This window comes from Gymnogyps californianus, chromosome 11, assembly GCF_018139145.2.
Source record: "Gymnogyps californianus isolate 813 chromosome 11, ASM1813914v2, whole genome shotgun sequence".
Lineage (NCBI taxonomy): Eukaryota > Metazoa > Chordata > Aves > Accipitriformes > Cathartidae > Gymnogyps > Gymnogyps californianus.
The window spans coordinates 12149490-12168554 of NC_059481.1; the positions used below are offsets into that span (position 1 = coordinate 12149490).

The 19065-nt window shown below is 38.1% G+C and overlaps 1 protein-coding gene across 2 annotated transcripts in view; it reads left to right on the forward strand.

The window, feature by feature from the left end:
* The window catches only part of SLC12A1 (solute carrier family 12 member 1), a 48792-nt gene extending 30077 nt beyond the window's left edge, over nucleotides 1-18715 (forward strand). For both annotated transcript variants that reach the window (XM_050902998.1, XM_050902999.1), the window contains exons 17-26: nucleotides 2017-2157; nucleotides 4053-4159; nucleotides 5046-5128; nucleotides 7740-7883; nucleotides 9849-9980; nucleotides 10203-10314; nucleotides 12706-12792; nucleotides 15000-15135; nucleotides 17455-17522; nucleotides 18580-18715. In XM_050902998.1, the coding sequence (XP_050758955.1) occupies nucleotides 2017-2157; nucleotides 4053-4159; nucleotides 5046-5128; nucleotides 7740-7883; nucleotides 9849-9980; nucleotides 10203-10314; nucleotides 12706-12792; nucleotides 15000-15135; nucleotides 17455-17522; nucleotides 18580-18715 (1146 nt within the window). The remainder of the gene's footprint in view (nucleotides 1-2016; nucleotides 2158-4052; nucleotides 4160-5045; nucleotides 5129-7739; nucleotides 7884-9848; nucleotides 9981-10202; nucleotides 10315-12705; nucleotides 12793-14999; nucleotides 15136-17454; nucleotides 17523-18579) is intronic.
* Nucleotides 18716-19065: the final 350 nt, after the last annotated feature.

Genomic DNA, 19065 nt, shown 5'->3' on the forward strand with positions numbered 1-19065 from the left:
CTTAAGTTACACCCATTACATCCAAACAAACTCCAGTAAATTTACTATCACCCAAGAATGTAGCATGATCTCATTAAAGGAAGATCACATGGACTCTCCCACCCTTCCCCTTGTACTTCCCAAATAGCCATAAGGAGTTCAGAAACATACATGAGGGACAACACCTGAGTGAGCATCAACCCAGCCTACTTTTGATCAGGTCAAACCTCACTTTTTTTAGATATATAATACTAATGAAAAAGGCACAGATAAAAACACGACATATGAAATTTGTCAGGTCATTCACAGCTTCTCTCTCAATGCTATTTTCTAGTTTTTAGATGGAACTAGCTGGAAAGTTTATTTTGAAAGCCTTGCCTCCTTTTCTAGCAGCCAATGCCAATTCACTGAAAGTAAATGTACTGCAGTTATTTCTACATCTATATAAATGTATAGTACATCCCATTTTCTTCCAGGAAGGCAAAAAAAAAAAAGTTTCAGCAAGGCTGAAAAGTTTTGAAAGAAGGACATTTTGGCTTTACATTCAAAATTATCTTTTAAAAATTCATTTTGAATTAAGTGATCCTACCCATACATTTCATTTTGGAGAGAACTTCTTTCAGTTTGGGTTTTACACTGTTCTTGAATGGGAAATAAATTTTGAGCTTACAGTATTTGCTATGGAGAAAAAAAAAAAAAACCCAAAACACCAAAGTCTCCCTCAGCTCTATTTTAACCAGTTTCCCAGCTTAGCAGCAGAAGCTACCATATACTAACTTACTTTAAATGCAAAAGATTTAAATACAAATTTTGAAATACCATCTCCTGAGCATGAGTTTACCAAGCCTTCCTAGTTTTAGATTATAGGAAACTTCTACCAATTTCTCTAGTTATCTGTTTTGTTGGAACTAAAATTGCAACTTGCCAGCATCCTCAAAAACATTAGAAATTTTAAAAAATGCAAAGGAACGACTTCTGCACAAAATGAAACTCTGCAGCAAACTAAAGTTCAAAACTATCTGTTTATAACAAACCAAACTGGTACCACTTCCCAAGTTAGGCACATGGAAATACTCACTGGATTCCAAGTGCTTCAAAGCCAGCTCTAGCCTTCTGGCACGTCTAATTACTGCTTCTGTCTCTGATGTTGCTGGACACGCTCCCACAGTTTACAATTCTGCTCTTCTATTCTGCCTTGAAAAGCAAAGACTACCTGTCCAGCCCGATAACACTAAAACCAGTACTTGAGACTCTTGAGTGTCCCTCTCAGAGTTTCATCTTCACTGCAGAAGATCTGGACTACTGATTCAGCTTCCTAAAGACAACATGAAAGGGAATAAAGAAAGCCTAGCAAACCTTAAAATCAAACTTAAGAGCACAGATTTTTTAAATCAATTAGATTCCAGATACATGCTTCCCAAACTTATCTCAATCTTTCTAAAGACCATGCTTGCAGACTTGATGCCCTCCCTGGGCCTAATCTTTTGGGGACCCACTGCCAGCCCATTCTCTGCTGTCAAGTCAGTGTATCATGTCTTGTAACTTGGATATGCACATGGATTTGTCTCATTAAATTACCAGATGACCACTGGAAGAACCTGGTGACAAAGGCATTTGCATCTTTAACTGTATGGCAACAACCCTTTTCTCACTATTAGTAGACAGGAGCTTAACCATATATATTTAGATCTGCTGAGACTTGTTTACATAGTCAAGTCAGGGAGGGACTTTATTCACTCTGAGATGCTTCATCATACCTTAGATATTTTTCTAAGATGTTACAATCCATAGTAGTCCTTCTTTCTGTCAGAATCACTATATTTAAGTTGCATTAACAGCCTCAGCCCTCTCGAACAGAATGTGAATTATGTTAGCAGCACAGTTCTTTTCAAAGGGCTGAATCTCTATGGACCCTTTTTGCAAATGTATTTTTCTGACTCTCTCCATTCGCTCCCATAGCAGACTAGGTAACTCCTTCAAAATCACTGTGATGTATAATACAAAGCCTTCTTAATAATATTTTATTGTATCATGCAGGGACCACGCAAGCTGTGTGTTAAGGAGATGAACAGTGGCATGGCAAAAAAGCAGGCCTGGCTCACAAAGAACAAAAGAAAAGCCTTTTATGCGGCAGTGGCAGCTGACAGCTTCAGAGATGGAGTGAAAAGTCTACTTCAAGTAAGCTTTTTGTTTACAGAACACATAAGAGTGTTACATCAAAGCACCCCTTTATGTAAAGCATTACTGTTTACTTGTTAAGAAGTCCTATGTATATATGGATAATGTATGTTTCTGTAATTTCTGTATAGGAAGGGGCATTCTGGGGTACATGTATATTATATTACAGGTTATTTCATAAAGAGATCTGGTTCTGGGCTATGGAATTATGAGACAAGGCAGACTGATTCTCTCCTAAATAAACAAGACAATATTATAAAAAAAAAAAAAGAGAGGCATCTACAGGGCAACATATGAATGTCTATTTAGCCAACACTTGATACACTTCAAATCAATTCTATTGTTTGGTATTACGCAGCATATTAAATATCTGAGAATATTTTTGCATTAATTGAAAACTGAAAATGTGTAATACACATTTTCTGCAAACAGACAGAAGGCCATCTAAATAAAAGAGTCCGCAATATTTTTCTATTACTCTAAGAATACAGCAAATCATTCCCAATAGTCCATTTAAATGGCCTTAATGAAGGCACAGAGGCACTGTTTTCATATTTCTCATCTCCCTTTCTCTCACACGTATATGAATATTTAAACATACAGGTACCGAGGCAAAATGTAGAGAAAATTCCCATCCTTTGCACAAAATACACTGCTGAAAAGACATCAGTGCAAACTGAGACAGTAGGGAATTGACTAAAATACTCTGGGTAACAGTCACCCACTGGTAGCCTGCCAGGGCTTTTTGTACACTTGCTGAATGGACAGTACAATTAAGCAAGATGAAATATTATTAATAAAGATCCCTTTGTTCTATCAAAGCCTCACAAGGACACTTCATCTTAGGTTTATACATTGTCTCAGTAGGAGATCCTTCTGATGTTTTTGAGAACTGCTACAGTCTGATGATCTCTTCCTTTCCATTACTACTTAAACATTATTGCCAAAGTCAACTACTGGACCACAAATTATTCCCTTCCAGCAAACAGAAGGATAACCATATCATCATTATTGTAACCTAAGGACATCTGCATTGCTTTGCCAACCAATTATTCATTTCAATGTAAATAGTGCAGATGTGTCAGTGCTACTCAAAAAAACCCCACCAAGGTTCCAACAGTTTTTACCTTTTTTTTTTTTTTTTTGCTACTAGCAAAAATTGGCAAGTGTAACAACTTGACAAGCTGATGTATTTGTGGGTCTCCTCCTGAAGGTTCCCAATACACTGAGTATTTAGATTTCTATAAAAATTAGGTTAGCTGAATCTAGATCTGACAACCCTTACTTGTTTAGGTTTTAGCATCCAGGCCCAGTTTTGGATGCAATCTAATTATCTTGACCATTTGTTCTTCCTGTTTATAAACTGTAATTTTATCTATAAAGCATGCTCAGCTAATTTAGGATAATCTTTTGGAAAGAATACAGCAAACAGAACAGCAACAGTTTCTAAGTTCAAGGCAAAAAAATTATTCTTAAGAGGATATGCCTTCTCTGCGTATCTGAGGTGTTTTAAGAGACTTCAGACCCAGTTCATCTATCAAGTATTCCAAATCTGATAAAAGCTTTGTGCTATTATGTTAGAATGAGCATACAAATAGTGCTTGAACTCTCTCTTGATTCCAAGTTATTGAACCATTTTAATGAGAGCATGTCAGAAGAAATGCAAATGAATGCTAATTTAGCAAAACTACATTTCTGTCATCTAAAATCATTTACAGTTGGAATGATTTAGAGCTAATCTTTCTGCATGGGTATGAGCATGAAGGACATTCATGAAATGCAATCTAGTTGTAAGTGTCTCCAGAACATTACTTCAGTTATCTTTTGCCATTACTTTTCATTTACGGTAAAAGCATGTGTGTGTACATTCTCAAGCAGTGTTTTAATATTGTTAGGCCTCAGGCTTGGGTAGAATGAAACCAAATACCTTGGTGATTGGATTTAAGAAGGACTGGAGAAATGCCACTGCCATGCAAGTTGAAAACTATGTGGGCGTTATACAGTAAGTTACAGCTCAGCATCTCCTTTTTTACTCCTCTTAGACTAGATTAATATAGCATTTCCATACAGAATTTGACATGTAGAAAGAATGTAAGAAAATACTTACAAATCTGGGTTCACATATGCTAGCTCTGTAGCAGAAGTTTCTGCCCGTTAAAAAAGGCTCCTTGGCTTCACACACCTAGCAAGATCTGCTTAGCAAACATCTGGCACCGTCAGAGCTGATGTGGCTTGACAATGCTACATAAAGAAGCTGCACTGCTGTCAGCAGTGCTTTTGCAGAACTGTATTTTCCTATTTTTAGTGGGCACGAGCTCAGAGAAAAACAACCCTAATGTACATACTTAGGGAATAAGAGACCATCATGGAATTCTTCTTTTAAGCCTAGGAGACAGAGGAAGAGCCTTGCTTCAAATCTCATGTGTGCCTAAGGCTCAGCAGCTCTGTGGGTTGGGATTTAGCTAGGAAACAGTCATTTAGAAACAGGCTTCTCATAGATTCTTGCTCAAAATTCACCTGTAAAGCTGAAGCAAGTTAAAGAACAACAAAACCCACCCCAGCTTTGTTATTTCCTCAGAGAAGGGAGAAAAAAAATTACCCAATAGCAACCTAGTTCCTAAAAAGTGTTGTCAGAAAGACCCATTTCAGGAATAGCCTATCTGTTCCCATGCCCAATGATACCCTTTTTCTAGATGAGGGAAGAAAGTTGATAGTACTTTACTTAATCTTGGGCAATTCCTTCTGCAGTTTTACCTAGAGCAGCCTAGTACATGGCAGTAACACCTCCCTGTGAGCACTAATGCTTTTAGTGATCTGCTCAAAGTAGCTTTCCTCATTGACATGCATGATGCAAAAGGATATTTATTCTTCTTTTTCTTTCTTTTTAGTGATGCCTTTGATTTTGAGCTCGGCATGATTATCGTCAGAATTAGCCAAGGATTTGATATATCTCAGGTCCTCCAGGTTCAAGGTATGTGGTGACTCCATAGCTGAATAGCTACGCTGGTTACATGCTCAGCACAAGAAGGAATCTGACCGATACTCTTGGAGTCACTGTCTGGCTTCTAGAATAGTTCCTGCACCCATAACTTCTACAGTTCCTCCTTGCTTCTGCAGTTTCAAACCTGCCCAAAATCCTTGCTGAAGCACTGGCAGTGACAGAAGGAGGCCAAGTCTCACACATTAAGGGGCTCTGCACACCAGCGAACTCAACTCCCAAAGCACTTCCAGCACAGGCACAGACTAAAGCAGTAAAGTCATGCTGTGCCACAGCAACCAGTCACTCTGCAGCATGTTTCCTTCCTGCTCTTGGCACATCTTCCTCCCTCTGCCTACCTGAGATCTCTGGGACTGGCAGGAATCAGGAAGCTGCACTTTTGGTACCACCTCTGTGGAACGCTGCGGCCCAGAAAGTTCCCACCCATGCAAAAATCTGGAACCCACAGGAAACATCAGTTCTCTTTTTCACTTTTTTGTTCATTCTTCCTTAGGTTAGCGGTGCATATCTCAGGGGGAACGGGAAAACCTTCCACCATACCACAACCATTCAGGGAGACATGCCATCTGGGTGGAAAAGGTTGAGGGAGACAGCATGCAGGCAGCTGCACCTAACTGAATGGCTTCCAAAAGCCACATACAATGGTGGCCTTCATTTTTCCTTTTCCTGTTTGGGACACAGAGGTCTTACTGGTTCCTCAGGTACCCTGGGGAGGGAATGACTCCATATAAAAACCCCATTAGAACAATTCTCTAGGTTTTCAGTACAATAATTTTACCACTTCTTGTAAGTTTGTCCACTTGAGCAGTCGGATACAGCCTAAACCTGGACATTATTTCTAGCGTCCCTAGTCTTCCCCACCAGAAAAATGTTTTGTGTTATAAATGAATTAGATAAAAATCTATAGATAAGGAACATAAGCAGGCACAAAAAGAATGGTGACTCTTTGCTGCCGCCTGCTGTAAATCTGCCTCCAGCTTCTCCCCAGTTTCCCAGAGACACCCAGACCATGCTCAGAACTGCTGGGAGAACACTCAGAAAGTACCGTAGCTAATTAAAACCAAAATTAACTCCCCATTAAAGACGACGAATTCTAGGATGAGGCAACCCTCAAAAGCAAATCCTGTCTCAGAATTAAAAGGCGCCAGAGACTCCTTTAAGAAACAAGGGTAGATGAATATTCACCCAGCAGACTAGCAGCTTGATGTGCATGGAGAGCTACAGGGCAAAACTACGGGGACTTAAGAAAAAAATTCCAAACTAATCATGCTCTTTTTCTCCCCCCTATCGATACCTGAAAGAGATCTGCCTGTCTCTTTGCTTGATGCAAGTCAGAAACTGACTGCTCAGAAGATACAGTCATTAGAACACCAGTGAAATTACAGCAAATACCAACTTTGCATTCTTACAAACTAGCAAATGTTCTCCAAGTGTTAAGACACAAGGAATCAGAATTAGGAACATGGGGGGGGAAGAAAACTCTCAAATACACAGAAACGTTTTGAAGCAGATACAAAGTCTGTGTAGTGGGAAAAAAGGTCATTGTATTCTATTATACTTGCTACAGCTTTCTGTTTAATAGAGAAACTGAAATTTTAGTTTTGAGTAACCATTAAGTTAGTGACTATCATCATGTCTAATAACCAGAAGCACATGCTGTCATGGATTCTAAAGTAATCATATTCTTTTCTGCTGGCAATTGAGAGTGCCAACAGAGCTAATAATGTCTAGCTGGTGAGGATTTGGGTTTTTTTTTTTTAAACACAATGTCTTAAATGAATTTACCTCACTCTTAGTTCATATATTACTTAAATAGAAGTTTTCCTTATGAAAAAAGCTTCTGCAGGCAAATGCCTGGATCATATTAATTAGTGTCTCACCATAATATATTCCACAACAACACGTGGTACATTTTTCTCAGCAAAAGTCTAATATTGCTAAGATGAAATTGTGCTTTTATATTACTAAATTTACCAATTAGAATTGGTTAGCTAAATCTTACATCTTTGCCATAAATGCTGAAAAAATTAAAACATTTAAAATATTTCAGCACAGAAACTGATTGCATATGCAGGATCCTTACATATTTCTGAAAATCTCAAAGTCCAAAGCCATGTGACCTTGTTCTTAGAATAGGGACTCAAGGGCTAGAACTCAATACCTCAGCTTTCTCACTTTAGGAAAACAGCTTTCCTAATGTGTTTTCAAATTCCTGGGGGAAGAAACCAAACAAACAAATCCAGAAACACAACTCAATAAATAGTATCTCATGTAACTATAAAATACAGTAATTCTGAATTTGATCTGGAAGAGGAAATCTGAGAGCAACTGAGTAGCACTTTAGTATACACCACTGCTGTAGGCATGGGCATCCTAAGTTAGGGCTTCCAGAGATGAATTCAGCTTCCTCCTCCCTACTGGTTTGCAAGGAAAAAGCATTTTAAGAGTTTTTCCTCCCAGCAGCTTTATGTTGTGTACAAAGTACCACAACAGCAATTACATCACCGCCATTATTTCAGTAAGTGATTTAATTTAAAATAGAAAGTGCTGTGTAACCAGTTCCCTTACTTTTCCCAATATACAGAGGAGTTAGAGAAGCTGGAGCAGGAGAGATTGGCGCTGGAAGCTACCATTAAAGAAAATGATTTTGAAGAAGGAAAAAGTGGCATCTGTGGATTCTTCAAAAAAGCCAGCACACTCAATATCTCAAAACATGAAACAAAAAAGGGTAAGTTCCAAAATTACAACTTCTCCCCGACCCTTCAATGCATCACATTTTCACCAATATGCAAACTGGTCTTTGGCTCCAAGGCAAAAACTTCTGAGCCACACAGAAGCCCCTGGAACAGGGTCTACCCTGTGCAAACCTCTCTTGGTGGCCACAACCATGTAATGCACAACAGAGTGAGCGTCCTCTGCTGGTAGGACACGCTACCTCGTACAACACAACCAATTCCGCCCCCCCCCCCCCCCCCATTTGCTAGATGAGCTTCTCAGCTCAGTTTATGTTGAATTCTATTCGTCAAAAATAGCACATAGTTATTAAAGTTTGAGGAATACAGAACAAGTTGGGTTTTGGTTTGTTGTTTTGATTTTTTTTAATAGGGTGTTTTCAGTTTTTAAACAGAGGCCTTTTTTTCTCCTCTTTAAAAGAAAACAGGAACATATGCACAATATTCAGGGAACAAGCAATCTCACTTTGCTCGACATACACACACAAACCCAGTACCCAGCTGAAAAACAGGTAAAAATAGCACTACTGCTCTATATTCTAAGCATAATTTCATAAAAATGCACAAGTGAAGACGGTAAAAGTACTGAAAGTACATACACAGCATGTTGTCAAATAACTAATTAACACATAACTTAAATGTATAGGTGATGAAATCAAAATTACATTTCAGATATAGTAAAATGATACAGAAATACAGACAGAATTAAAGGTCTCATTTCACAATCGCTAGGCTGTAATGATAATGACCCACCTGAAGCCATGCTTGTACACAGACAAGTATTTTCAGAATTTTCACCTGCAGAGACTATTACATCTGGCTGTGTATGCAACTCCCACAGGTATCAAGAAGATCTACACACTGAAAACATAAAATGTCATTATTCTTTACTTGGCAGACTTCAGTTCATTTTGCAGGCTTCAGTAGAATATATTTCGAGAACAAATACCACAAGAATGTGCACCCCTGTTTCAACTACCCTTTTCGATTTAGTTCAGAAAGGCATAAAGGAAATAAATATTACACACTTTGGCTCTATATACGAAATAGATGATGCTAATAAATATTCCTGCCTCTCCGTTTTGCTTAGACATTCATCCTCCCCAGAGTTGCTGCATCTTCCAGCATAGATGCTAGAACTGCAGAGGAAAGCCAATAACTGCTTTAGAACTAGCCTGTTCACACTCTAGAAATACAGGAAAGCCAAACAAAGCATTTTCAGAACCTAGTAGATCAGAGCAAAACCTCTAAAGAAGCCTGTCTGCTCCATTTAAAATACTGCTCTGACATCATCTCTTTGAAATCATTGAAAGAGAAGCAGTAATAAAGCCACAGGCTTCATAAGACGGAATGAGAAAAGATATTGTTAGTACATAGGCAAGACTGTACCTTTTAAAGCCAGCCAAGCAAACAGCAAGAAACAAAGTTTATTTTCAATTAACAACGACCCTCTCAAGCATAGGGAAGTTGCCATATATGCTTATGTTTTCTGCCTACCAGTCTTAGCTTCACCTGTGCTCTCACTGTACCCCATTAGTTCTCTTTGTCCACCATTACTGTGCATTTCAGGGAGCTCTGTATTTTACAACAGACAGCTGAGCTTGTAAATGATGCAAAATGATGCCATTTACTTCTAAAATCTATCAGGTATTTCCCAATTGCTTTTTAAGGCCCCAGTGAATTCCAGGTTAACTAAAAATATCCAGAGAACAAATAATCAGATAACCCTTTTCAAGATGTTATAACCTAGTGACAAAGTATTACACAAGCTTTGGTTTCTGTGCGTATTGGTATATTAAAAGTCTGTAGCATCTGCGCTGTAAATTTTTTCAGATTTAAAGTACAGAAATTATGTCAGAAACAGTTAATTTTCCTGAAGCTTTCTCTCCACTTGGCTCCCTACAGCTACTCGTTGCCTCACTTGTCAGAAATCCTTCCACATTTTTTCTTTCTCATTACAGAGAGCTCCATTAACACAATACAGTCAATGCATGTGGGTGAATTCAATCAAAAGCTGCTAGAAGCCAGCACTCAATTTAAAAAGAAGCAAGGAAAAGGTACAATTGACATTTGGTGGCTGTTTGATGATGGAGGTAAGAAATTCGAGTAAGAACCGCAAGGAGAGAGATTTCTGTGTTACCAAATGTAAAAACAGAATTGGAACTTGCACAAAACTGTTTTCTTTGAAGATTACATAGTCAATTTTCTGTCTGGCTTAAATGTTTTAAGATTAACTTCACGCTGAAGTGAAGGATGGAATTTTTACCACACAATGCACTAATTTGATCTTCCTGTAATTTTATATGTTCTTCCAGGTCTAACAATCCTAATTCCTTACATTCTAACTATCAGGAAGAAGTGGAAAAATTGCAAGTTAAGGATCTTCACTGGAGGAAAAGTCAATAGGATCGAAGAAGAAAAACTAGTGTAAATATATTTGTCTTACTGTTTAAAGAGTTTGATCTGATGCCGAATATAATGCACATACAGCAGGAAGCTGGGAATTTCTCAGCACAACTGGTTTGTTGTACTGTGTGCAGCATGAAAAAAAAGTTACGTACTTGATAGAAAGGTGTTGAGCTTATGGCATAGCCCTCAAGGCTCAATGTAAATGGTGATTACCAAAGGAAACTCTCATCCAGCAATTTTTCCCATTAACAGCTCATATTCCCTTCTCTAAGAGTGGTCTGCACTCTGTAATGAGACTATAATTAGTTTTATGGGATTTACATGAAATTGTCCAGTTAACAGTAAGTGAAATTGCACATGAAGCTTCTCATATGCAAATACCATAGACAGATAGCTCACATAAATGTGATTAATCGTGGTAAAATGTAAAGAAGTTAAAGAGCAAGTTAATCAACTTTAAGACCAAGTTGATTTGACTTAGCTTTTTAAAAAAAGTCTAGATTTCATAATCATCCTTCGCCTTCAAGCGAATGGAAGGTAGTAATAGAAACTTATTTTCATCATCACTGTATATAGGACCGTTCCTTCCAAAGCACTTTACACACTAGAGGCACAGCCATTTCACCACCAGTGGAAGCAGGCCAATTTGGGATGGAAGTCAGTAACTGCTTAACAAAGAGCAGCAGCACCACATAGCGAGTTAAAAACAATATATCCAACCGAAACTCCAGTGGAAAACAAGCGAGATGGATGCAAGGACAGGAGTTAGAATTTCGTCAGCATCACTAGGATTACGACACAGTGCCTCGGAAAGACAGCTGCCACAGGGATGCTCCCTTAAGCTTTTGCTTTCACATAAAGCAAACTTCACTCCACTGTGGTTCTGTCAGTTGTAAGGATTACCCTAAAGTTAACATACTTCTGTAGAAGAGATTCACAAGTGTTTGTACAAACTATCCTTATTATTGGGTTAAAAAAGCCTTACAGCTCCTCAAGGACCCATAGGGAAGTGTTCTCTGTGCCCTGTCCGGAGTCTGCCTAAGCTTGGCTGTTCAGGACCGCAACCGGCTCCCGGATCTAGGCACTCAAGTCACCAAATCTCGTTGAGAGGAAGTAGGAGGTTTTGACATCAAATGGGATTTCTGAAAACATGACAGATCTTCACAGAGGCAGTTCTGGCACCTGTATACACTGCTTGTCCTACAAAAGCCAGAGTGAACAGCATGGTCAGTACAGTTGACAATGACCTAGTTTGTCTCCAAGAAAACAATATATGTATGGATTTCTACCTAAACACTAGCTTTCCTCAACAGCATATTCTACCCACCACACACAGAAGCCTTCAAAGAGACAAATCCGGAGGCCAGGTGGCTATTTCATTCCCTAGGTAGATCTAATACAACAACATCCAAGTACAATTTCATCCATTGTATTTCCAATCCAGAAATTAAATTTATCTGGACTTTTGCTAACATGTAATTCCCCAAATATTAAAACCTTTCTACAGGAGTTGAGACTGCTCTTTTTGGTGTTCAAAACAAGGATTGCCCAAGGGACATCAAGATTTATATAAGCAGTATGTTGTTCTTATATAAAAAAAGAACAAGTAAATTCTCTGGTCATAAGCAAATATGTATTTCTATCATGGTTTGCTCCTAGGAACTTTCTGACCTTTTCAAATTCCAAAGCTTTCATACCAAAAAAAAAAAAAAAGGGGGGGGGAGGAAAAAGGGGGGGGAGATACAAGTTCCCAACCATGCTTCAACCAAAGGCAAAACTGATCTAACTAAACTTCTCTAACCTCAGCACAAACACACAAAGCTATAAACTATTCCTCCTGCCAATTGGGGCAGAAAAGCAAAGTATTCTCTTTTATGAAAATATATAAAGACGACATGTGAGTAGATCAATACAAACTCATAAATGAAAAAGATTCTTTAAGTATTGCACATCAACCTTCCAGACCAAATTTTAACCAACACATACACTACCAGTGTTGTACATACTGCATGCATAGAATTCTGACAATAATAGAATAACAGAAGCCTTCTCTAAGTATTGGAGAATTCTGTCCTACTGTATTTTGAATTTTTTTCCTTTATAATTCAAGCCTTTGCAAATACTTAAAGTACCATTTTTTCCCCAAAATGTAAACACCTTTCTCTCTGTCTGCTATTCATTTCCATTTTTTGTGATTTTCATCAATCATCAGTCAAATGAATTGTACTACAGCAACCACATCAATCCAGTTCTGTAATTGGAAACTGAAACACTAAAGCATTTAAAGTAATTTGTCATATAGTTAAAGATAATGAGACAACTGCATTTGATATCTTAACTCATTCATGAGCCCTCTTTGATGCAAGGCACTCAAATACAGTGATAAAATGTTCTCTCTCTTGTTTTCAGGATGGCTTCACTTCTAAGCAAATTCAGAATAAAATTTGCTGATATTAATATCATTTGTGATATCAATATAAAGCCCAACAAAGAGAGGTAAGAAACATTACCAAAATCCATTATTTAGCAGCCAGCCTTTATCAGGAGCTTGTTTCTTTTATGCTGAGCCTTAAAAAAAAAAAAAAACAAAACACACCACAAAGAATACCACTGTCACTTTATTGCAATCATTTTCTAAGTACCTAGAGCAGGGGAAAAAAAAAAAAAAAAAAAAGAAGAACCTTTTAACAATCACAACTCAAAGGGTCAAAACTATAGGCAGCCTTTTTCTTTATGTTGTAATGATAAGACTTAATTTTAATAAAGACTAATTAGACACCATACTTATGAGCCACTAAGTTTAACTAGATTTTATGATGGCTTTTCATATCTATTTAGGTTGCAATAGACTTCCCTTCATCATATTATTCAGTCAGTCACAGTTCTCTTGTAAACTCACCATCTCTGCCAACTCAGCCTTCTGGGTTTTACCATGAATTCATAAACGTAACAGTTTTCTGGCCAAACATAAGCATACTTCTCCTTTCCCATGAGGACAATATTATAATACTCCCCTATCACTCAAATATAATGAAGGTTCAATGTTTTTAAAAATTAAATTATCTATGAAATTAATGCTCTTAGGCAGAGGTTAGGAAGCTGGTAAAACAGTGCTCAGGAAGCTCCACCTGCAACTGTATTAGCTAGGAAAAAAAAAAAATCTTCAAGTCCTTGCTTTCTAAAACATATCTCTATAGAAATCACCTATTTCTTCTGCTTTACATTGACGAAGTATATAGCAGGTTGCTCAGGGAATAACTGAATCCTAACTCAATTCACAATATTGCTCTTGGTCTTAAAGATCCACTGAAAATGTTCTCACCTTGCTATGCTCTCTTCCATCCCATCCCTTACTCCCCTCTTGATAGGTCCGTAGCTATTTCATAGTTAAAGGGCTCCTCTTCTCCACCCAAAGCCTTTCCTCTGAGTTCAAGTGCAATCTCAGGTTAGTCTCTTAATCCTTCTGTGTCCTGTTTCTCCACACACACATAACTTTGCAAAAACAACATTACGATTCACCAGTGTTTCTACAGCAAATTGGAGATTTTGACTTAGGAAATGCAATTAAAGACTATAAAGATTTTATTACTAGATACCTAAAGTCACTTATTAGTGCCCTCTTGAACTCTCCATTAATATTTTTTAATTATATAAGAACTGTGCAGAATAATTCTCTTTTTTCCAGTACTATGCAGTGATTTTTACATAAATAAGAGCTATCAAAAAGAATTCGTATCTGGTGTTAACATAAAACCTAAACACATTTGCTAGACTACTGTATCTCTCTCCCAGCTGGCATCCCATTTATTTCACTAATAAGAGGATTATCACTATTTTAAATACTGAAACATACACTAAGGATGTTGACAAACCCCCTGGCAACTTAGCAACAGCGACATTAAATGCTGCATGTCACAGCCTTTAACCCATCTCTGGAATTCCTGGCCATATAGCAAAGTCCAACCTGTGCCCAGCCTCCCATTTCACTTCACAGTGAGGCCTGTCAGCATAAAGTGCTCATAGAAATACACTTACATGAATATAAAAGAAATTCCCTGAGGTCTCTGTGGGATGATAGAAACTTTCAACAAAGGGGCAAGCAAGGAAGTACAGAAGGATAAGCTTTTCCAGATGATGACACTCAAAAGCTTCAAGAAACAAATTGAAATTTAGAGAGAAACTCTGTGGAAAAGTTGGGAAATGAACACAAATCCGAGCCCCCATATAGCAAAAAACCTACAGCATTTCCTTCAGCCCCTTGCCACAGGAGATTTATATCACTTGTTTCTCCATTTCATTAAAACTGTAACAGTAAAACTGTATCAGTCAGGTGATTGCTCCAGCTAATGCTAAAACAATAATAAAAGCTCAGTATTTATGAGGAGACCCATATTCATTGTTAACATTAGTAACCAATACACTGCAGTTTGGAGAACCCATTTCAGTGTTTTTGCTACAACCAGGAAAATGCTGAAAATTCTCTGCAACTATAATAGGCCAAATTCAGTGTTTAATTATCCTCAAATAACCCCAACATATTGAAGTGGCACAGATATAACTTGGGGCACAATGCAGCAAAGAACAGTTGAAGATTTTGCATGTTTTTCAGCTACAGTTATAGTCAATAGGGCCTGCCATACACAGTGTCTGTGAAATAAGTGAGTTCATACCCTGCAAGGCCTCCTTTGTAACTTCTGTTTCAGCTGGAAATTCTTTGAAGAGATGATTGAACCATATCGCCTCCATGAGAGCTGCAAAGATATAACAACTGCTGAGAAATTAAAGCGAGAGACTCCATGGAAAATTACAGATGCAGAGCTGGAAGCATTCAAGGAGAAGGTAAAGCCTTGCCTACCTTTTCACATCTGTACCTTTTCTTACACTCCAGATGTTTGAAGCAATTAGTAAGAAAATGTGAAATACCAGGTACGGAATTGGAAACGTGACACGTACAAACCTGTATTTGATATATACAAATTGGACTTATATTGTACACACTGCAGAGGTGTGTTATGATTGCATGATTCAGCACTCTGTAAGACCTTGGCATGTTTACACAGTATTTTCCAGGCTGATGAGAAGCTCTGCCCACATCAGAGCCAGCCAGATGAAAACCACCTCCGAACCAGAAGCCACACAGTACTGCACTGAGCCTGAGCTAGTAAGATCTGCTGAGAGGTTTATTAAATGGCTCCACTGTTTTAGAGCCTGAACCTCTTAAAGAGTGCAGTTCCAAACATTCACCACTTTGGGAAATTTAGAACTGAATCCAGACCCTACAACTGGCTCTAGGAATTTTTCCAAAGGCAAGATTTAACACGGATTCTTACCTCAATGGCAGAGTGAAGACTAAACCTGCCTACAACACATGAACTCTCCCACTGTTCAGAGGCACTCTAAGGCTAATGTTGGCTGATCCACTGGGTGAATTAGAGCCCGGGCCACTCTTTAATTTTGTTGGAACATACCTTTGTAGCAATGAACTGCCAGGCTTCATCAGGCCAGTGCCGAAAGGATACTGCAAACTCCTCCACCCTTAAGAGACAAGTTCTCCTGTGACTCACAAAGAATTAATCTAGCAATTTTATTTATGGTTCCTGTTGGATTAACCTGAGCACACTGAGAGTTTAGTTATCTCCACTTTATGGTGCTGGTAACTTCCTCAGCGGAGCAAGGATAGCGAGTCTGAGCTCAGAGCCGCTAGGGGTCACAGCCTGACATATTAACCTAAGCTGAAATCAATGGTGATTTAAGATAACACACTATACTACTGACGGCAGCAGCTGGGAAGCAGACTGACTGCTCACTGTATTACCCTTTTCATAGATTTGATAACCAGCATAAAGTTATGGTAATCAGCTGTGGGCAGAAAACTTTTGAAGTACTCTCAGCATAAATCATCAAAACTTGGGAGTCAGAGCCTTTAGAACATCTCAGTATAAAAGACAACGGCAATACAATCCCAGATATACACACTTGTGTGCAGAACCAGCAAGGATACAACAGGAAAAAAAATACATGATTAAGCTTGGTCTTGTCTAGGTCACTAACTAAGGGACCAGGAAAAAAACTCATAGGTTGAAAGCAATCAGCACTATGAAAATGCCAAATCTCTCTATAAAATAAGAACAGCAACAAAAAGTTTAGCTTACACACCTGGAAAGACATGCCCCTTATCTTCAGAAGTAAGGCAGTTTGGGAATTTTACGGAGGACATTAGAACACATTGAAAATTCAAGAGAGAAAAACCTGGCAGTACAGATACAGGGTGATGTTATAGGATGACTCTCATGAGATAACAACTGGCTAAATTATGAGGATTCTTACCTAAATAACAGGTAAAAGAACAGCAAAATTTCTGTAAAGAAGGAAAATTTAAGGTCTGAATGGAGTAAAAACCAGCTTTTTACCTTCTCCAGGGAAAGAGAGAATAATTTATAAGACCAGGTAGGATACATCTATCCCTCATGCTGCAATCTCCCTGTACACAAACCTGCCCTGGTCTCTTGTTCCCTATGACTTGTGTTAAGTTATAAAAACTTTGAGGGCTTGAGCCTGACCATAAAGTAATCTTGGCTGAATCTCAAAGTAACAGCCATTTATCCAATCTGTAAAAGTCCATACAAATACACAATACATACAGCAGCTAAGTCTTACTCTAGACTCCTGGTCTTTTGCTTAAGAGGTGAATTTCTGGCAAGGTGCTCATTTACACACTGATGTTCAGCCCTACCAGCATGGCAGCCGGACACTTACAAAACAGATCAATTAATATATTAACTGCCACCAAAAAATAGCACAAAAGAGGCTCTGAACAGTTCCTATACTCCACAGCCAAAGAAATACTTAAAAACTCTGTCTGAGCCAGCTCTGATACTGCGTCAGTACAAAAATAATCCCCATCCCCAGGAAATCTTACACAGTGGTGAAGAGCTCTGACCCCCACGTAACTATACTAATCAGGAAGCATGGCTTAGTCTCATATTTTGCCATCTCTATCACTCTGGACCACAGAGCAGACCTGGCTTTCAATGCTGCCAAAGCAACAGCAGAAAATCTTGTGGGCAATGGGTAGTGTAGAAGTCCATAAGGCACCAGAACTCAGGATCACTGACCTAACGCATTTTTTTTTTCTTTTCCCTGTTTTGTTTTAATCAGAGTTACCGCCAAGTCCGTCTGAATGAACTCTTACAAGAGCATTCAAGGGCAGCTAACCTCATTGTCCTGTGAGTTGCAAGATTTTGGTTCTAACTTAGAGAATAATCTAACGTGTAAAGGGATTCTGGACTAGAGCAACAGAAACACTTCTGTTAATTCATTGAGGGCAAAAATAATCTTTTAGTACCTTTTGAAGGACTTGCATCTGGACTGATAATTCTCTGGGACTACACTGAATATTAATCTTTCCTAGTAGTTCTTCATAGCTTAAAACAAAACTCTACTCATGAAAATGTGTCAAAAATGTAATCTTCACATCCAAATCTACATGGTGAGCGTTACACCTGCTTACTCACCTCGAGAAAATACACATTTTCCTTTCTTTTCCCTCAACTATTAACAACTCAAAGTCAGAGAAAGTATTCTTTTGGTTCGCACATAATAAATTGAGTTGTTAGCCAAGATCTACTTGGAATGATGTAAAACTGAATAATGATGACGCAATTGCATAAAGAAAGAGGCCACCAATAAAATTACAAAAAAAAAGAGCGCAGCCATTTTCAGAATCAATTTTTAGTTAGAGCCACATTTTTTTTATATACACAGCTTCAATAAACTAGTTAGTATTTGTGATGCGCCGATGAACCTCTTTAGCTCTATTAATTCAGTCTCCAAAAAAGGGGTGATCAGGTAACGTTTACCATAAATTGACCCATACTTTAAAACTCCCATCTCACAGTAATTACAGATCAGAAAATAAGCTGATGGACTGCAAAACTGTGCGTGTACCATATTTTTATCCTTTTTAAAAATCATATTATGTGTGGGTTTCATGACCCCGAAAATGCTTCTTTACCAGTTTAAAGTTACAATCACAAGCAGTCCATGTCCAGTACAACTAGCCACGTTAATGGCACCAACCAGGTGAGCAAGAGTTTGCAAGATTAAGGCCTAATGGTAGCTTTGTGCTTTATAAGATTAAAACAATCATGTAGTCTAATTATGAACATTCAGACTTGTATATGAACAGTTGATGTTTTCCACTTAAGATTTAGTGAGATGCATGTTATCAGGGCTACCCCTGTCTTCAGAACGTTAATTTTATTTTTCTCTCTGTCTGAACAGGAGCCTCCCAGTGGCAAGAAAAGGAGTAGTGTCTGATTACCTGTATATGGCTTGGCTAGAAATTCTCTCCAAGAACCTTCCTCCAATCTTAATGGTCAGGGGCAACCACAAAAACGTACTGACTTTCTATTCTTAGGAAAACATCAGTGCCTAGAATATCCCTTGCTTGATTTCAATACCTACATTTTTAATGGCAGTGATTTATTAAAGACACACTTATCTAATACAGATCTAAAACTTCACTAATTGACAGAAATTTTTTCAAAAATCTAAAGCAACACAGTGAAGAATTAGACAAAAAAAAAAAAAGTAAATGTCCCTGCTGGTGTTACACTCCAGTACAGGCAAAAGAAGGAAAAATCTATCTATCTATCTCACATGAGACAGCAAATATTTTGAACACACAAAAAAGAAATTCCACTAATTTTATAAAGTATTGAAAATGCTTTTGCTATTTATCCTAGAAAGCCAAAATTAACCGCTACA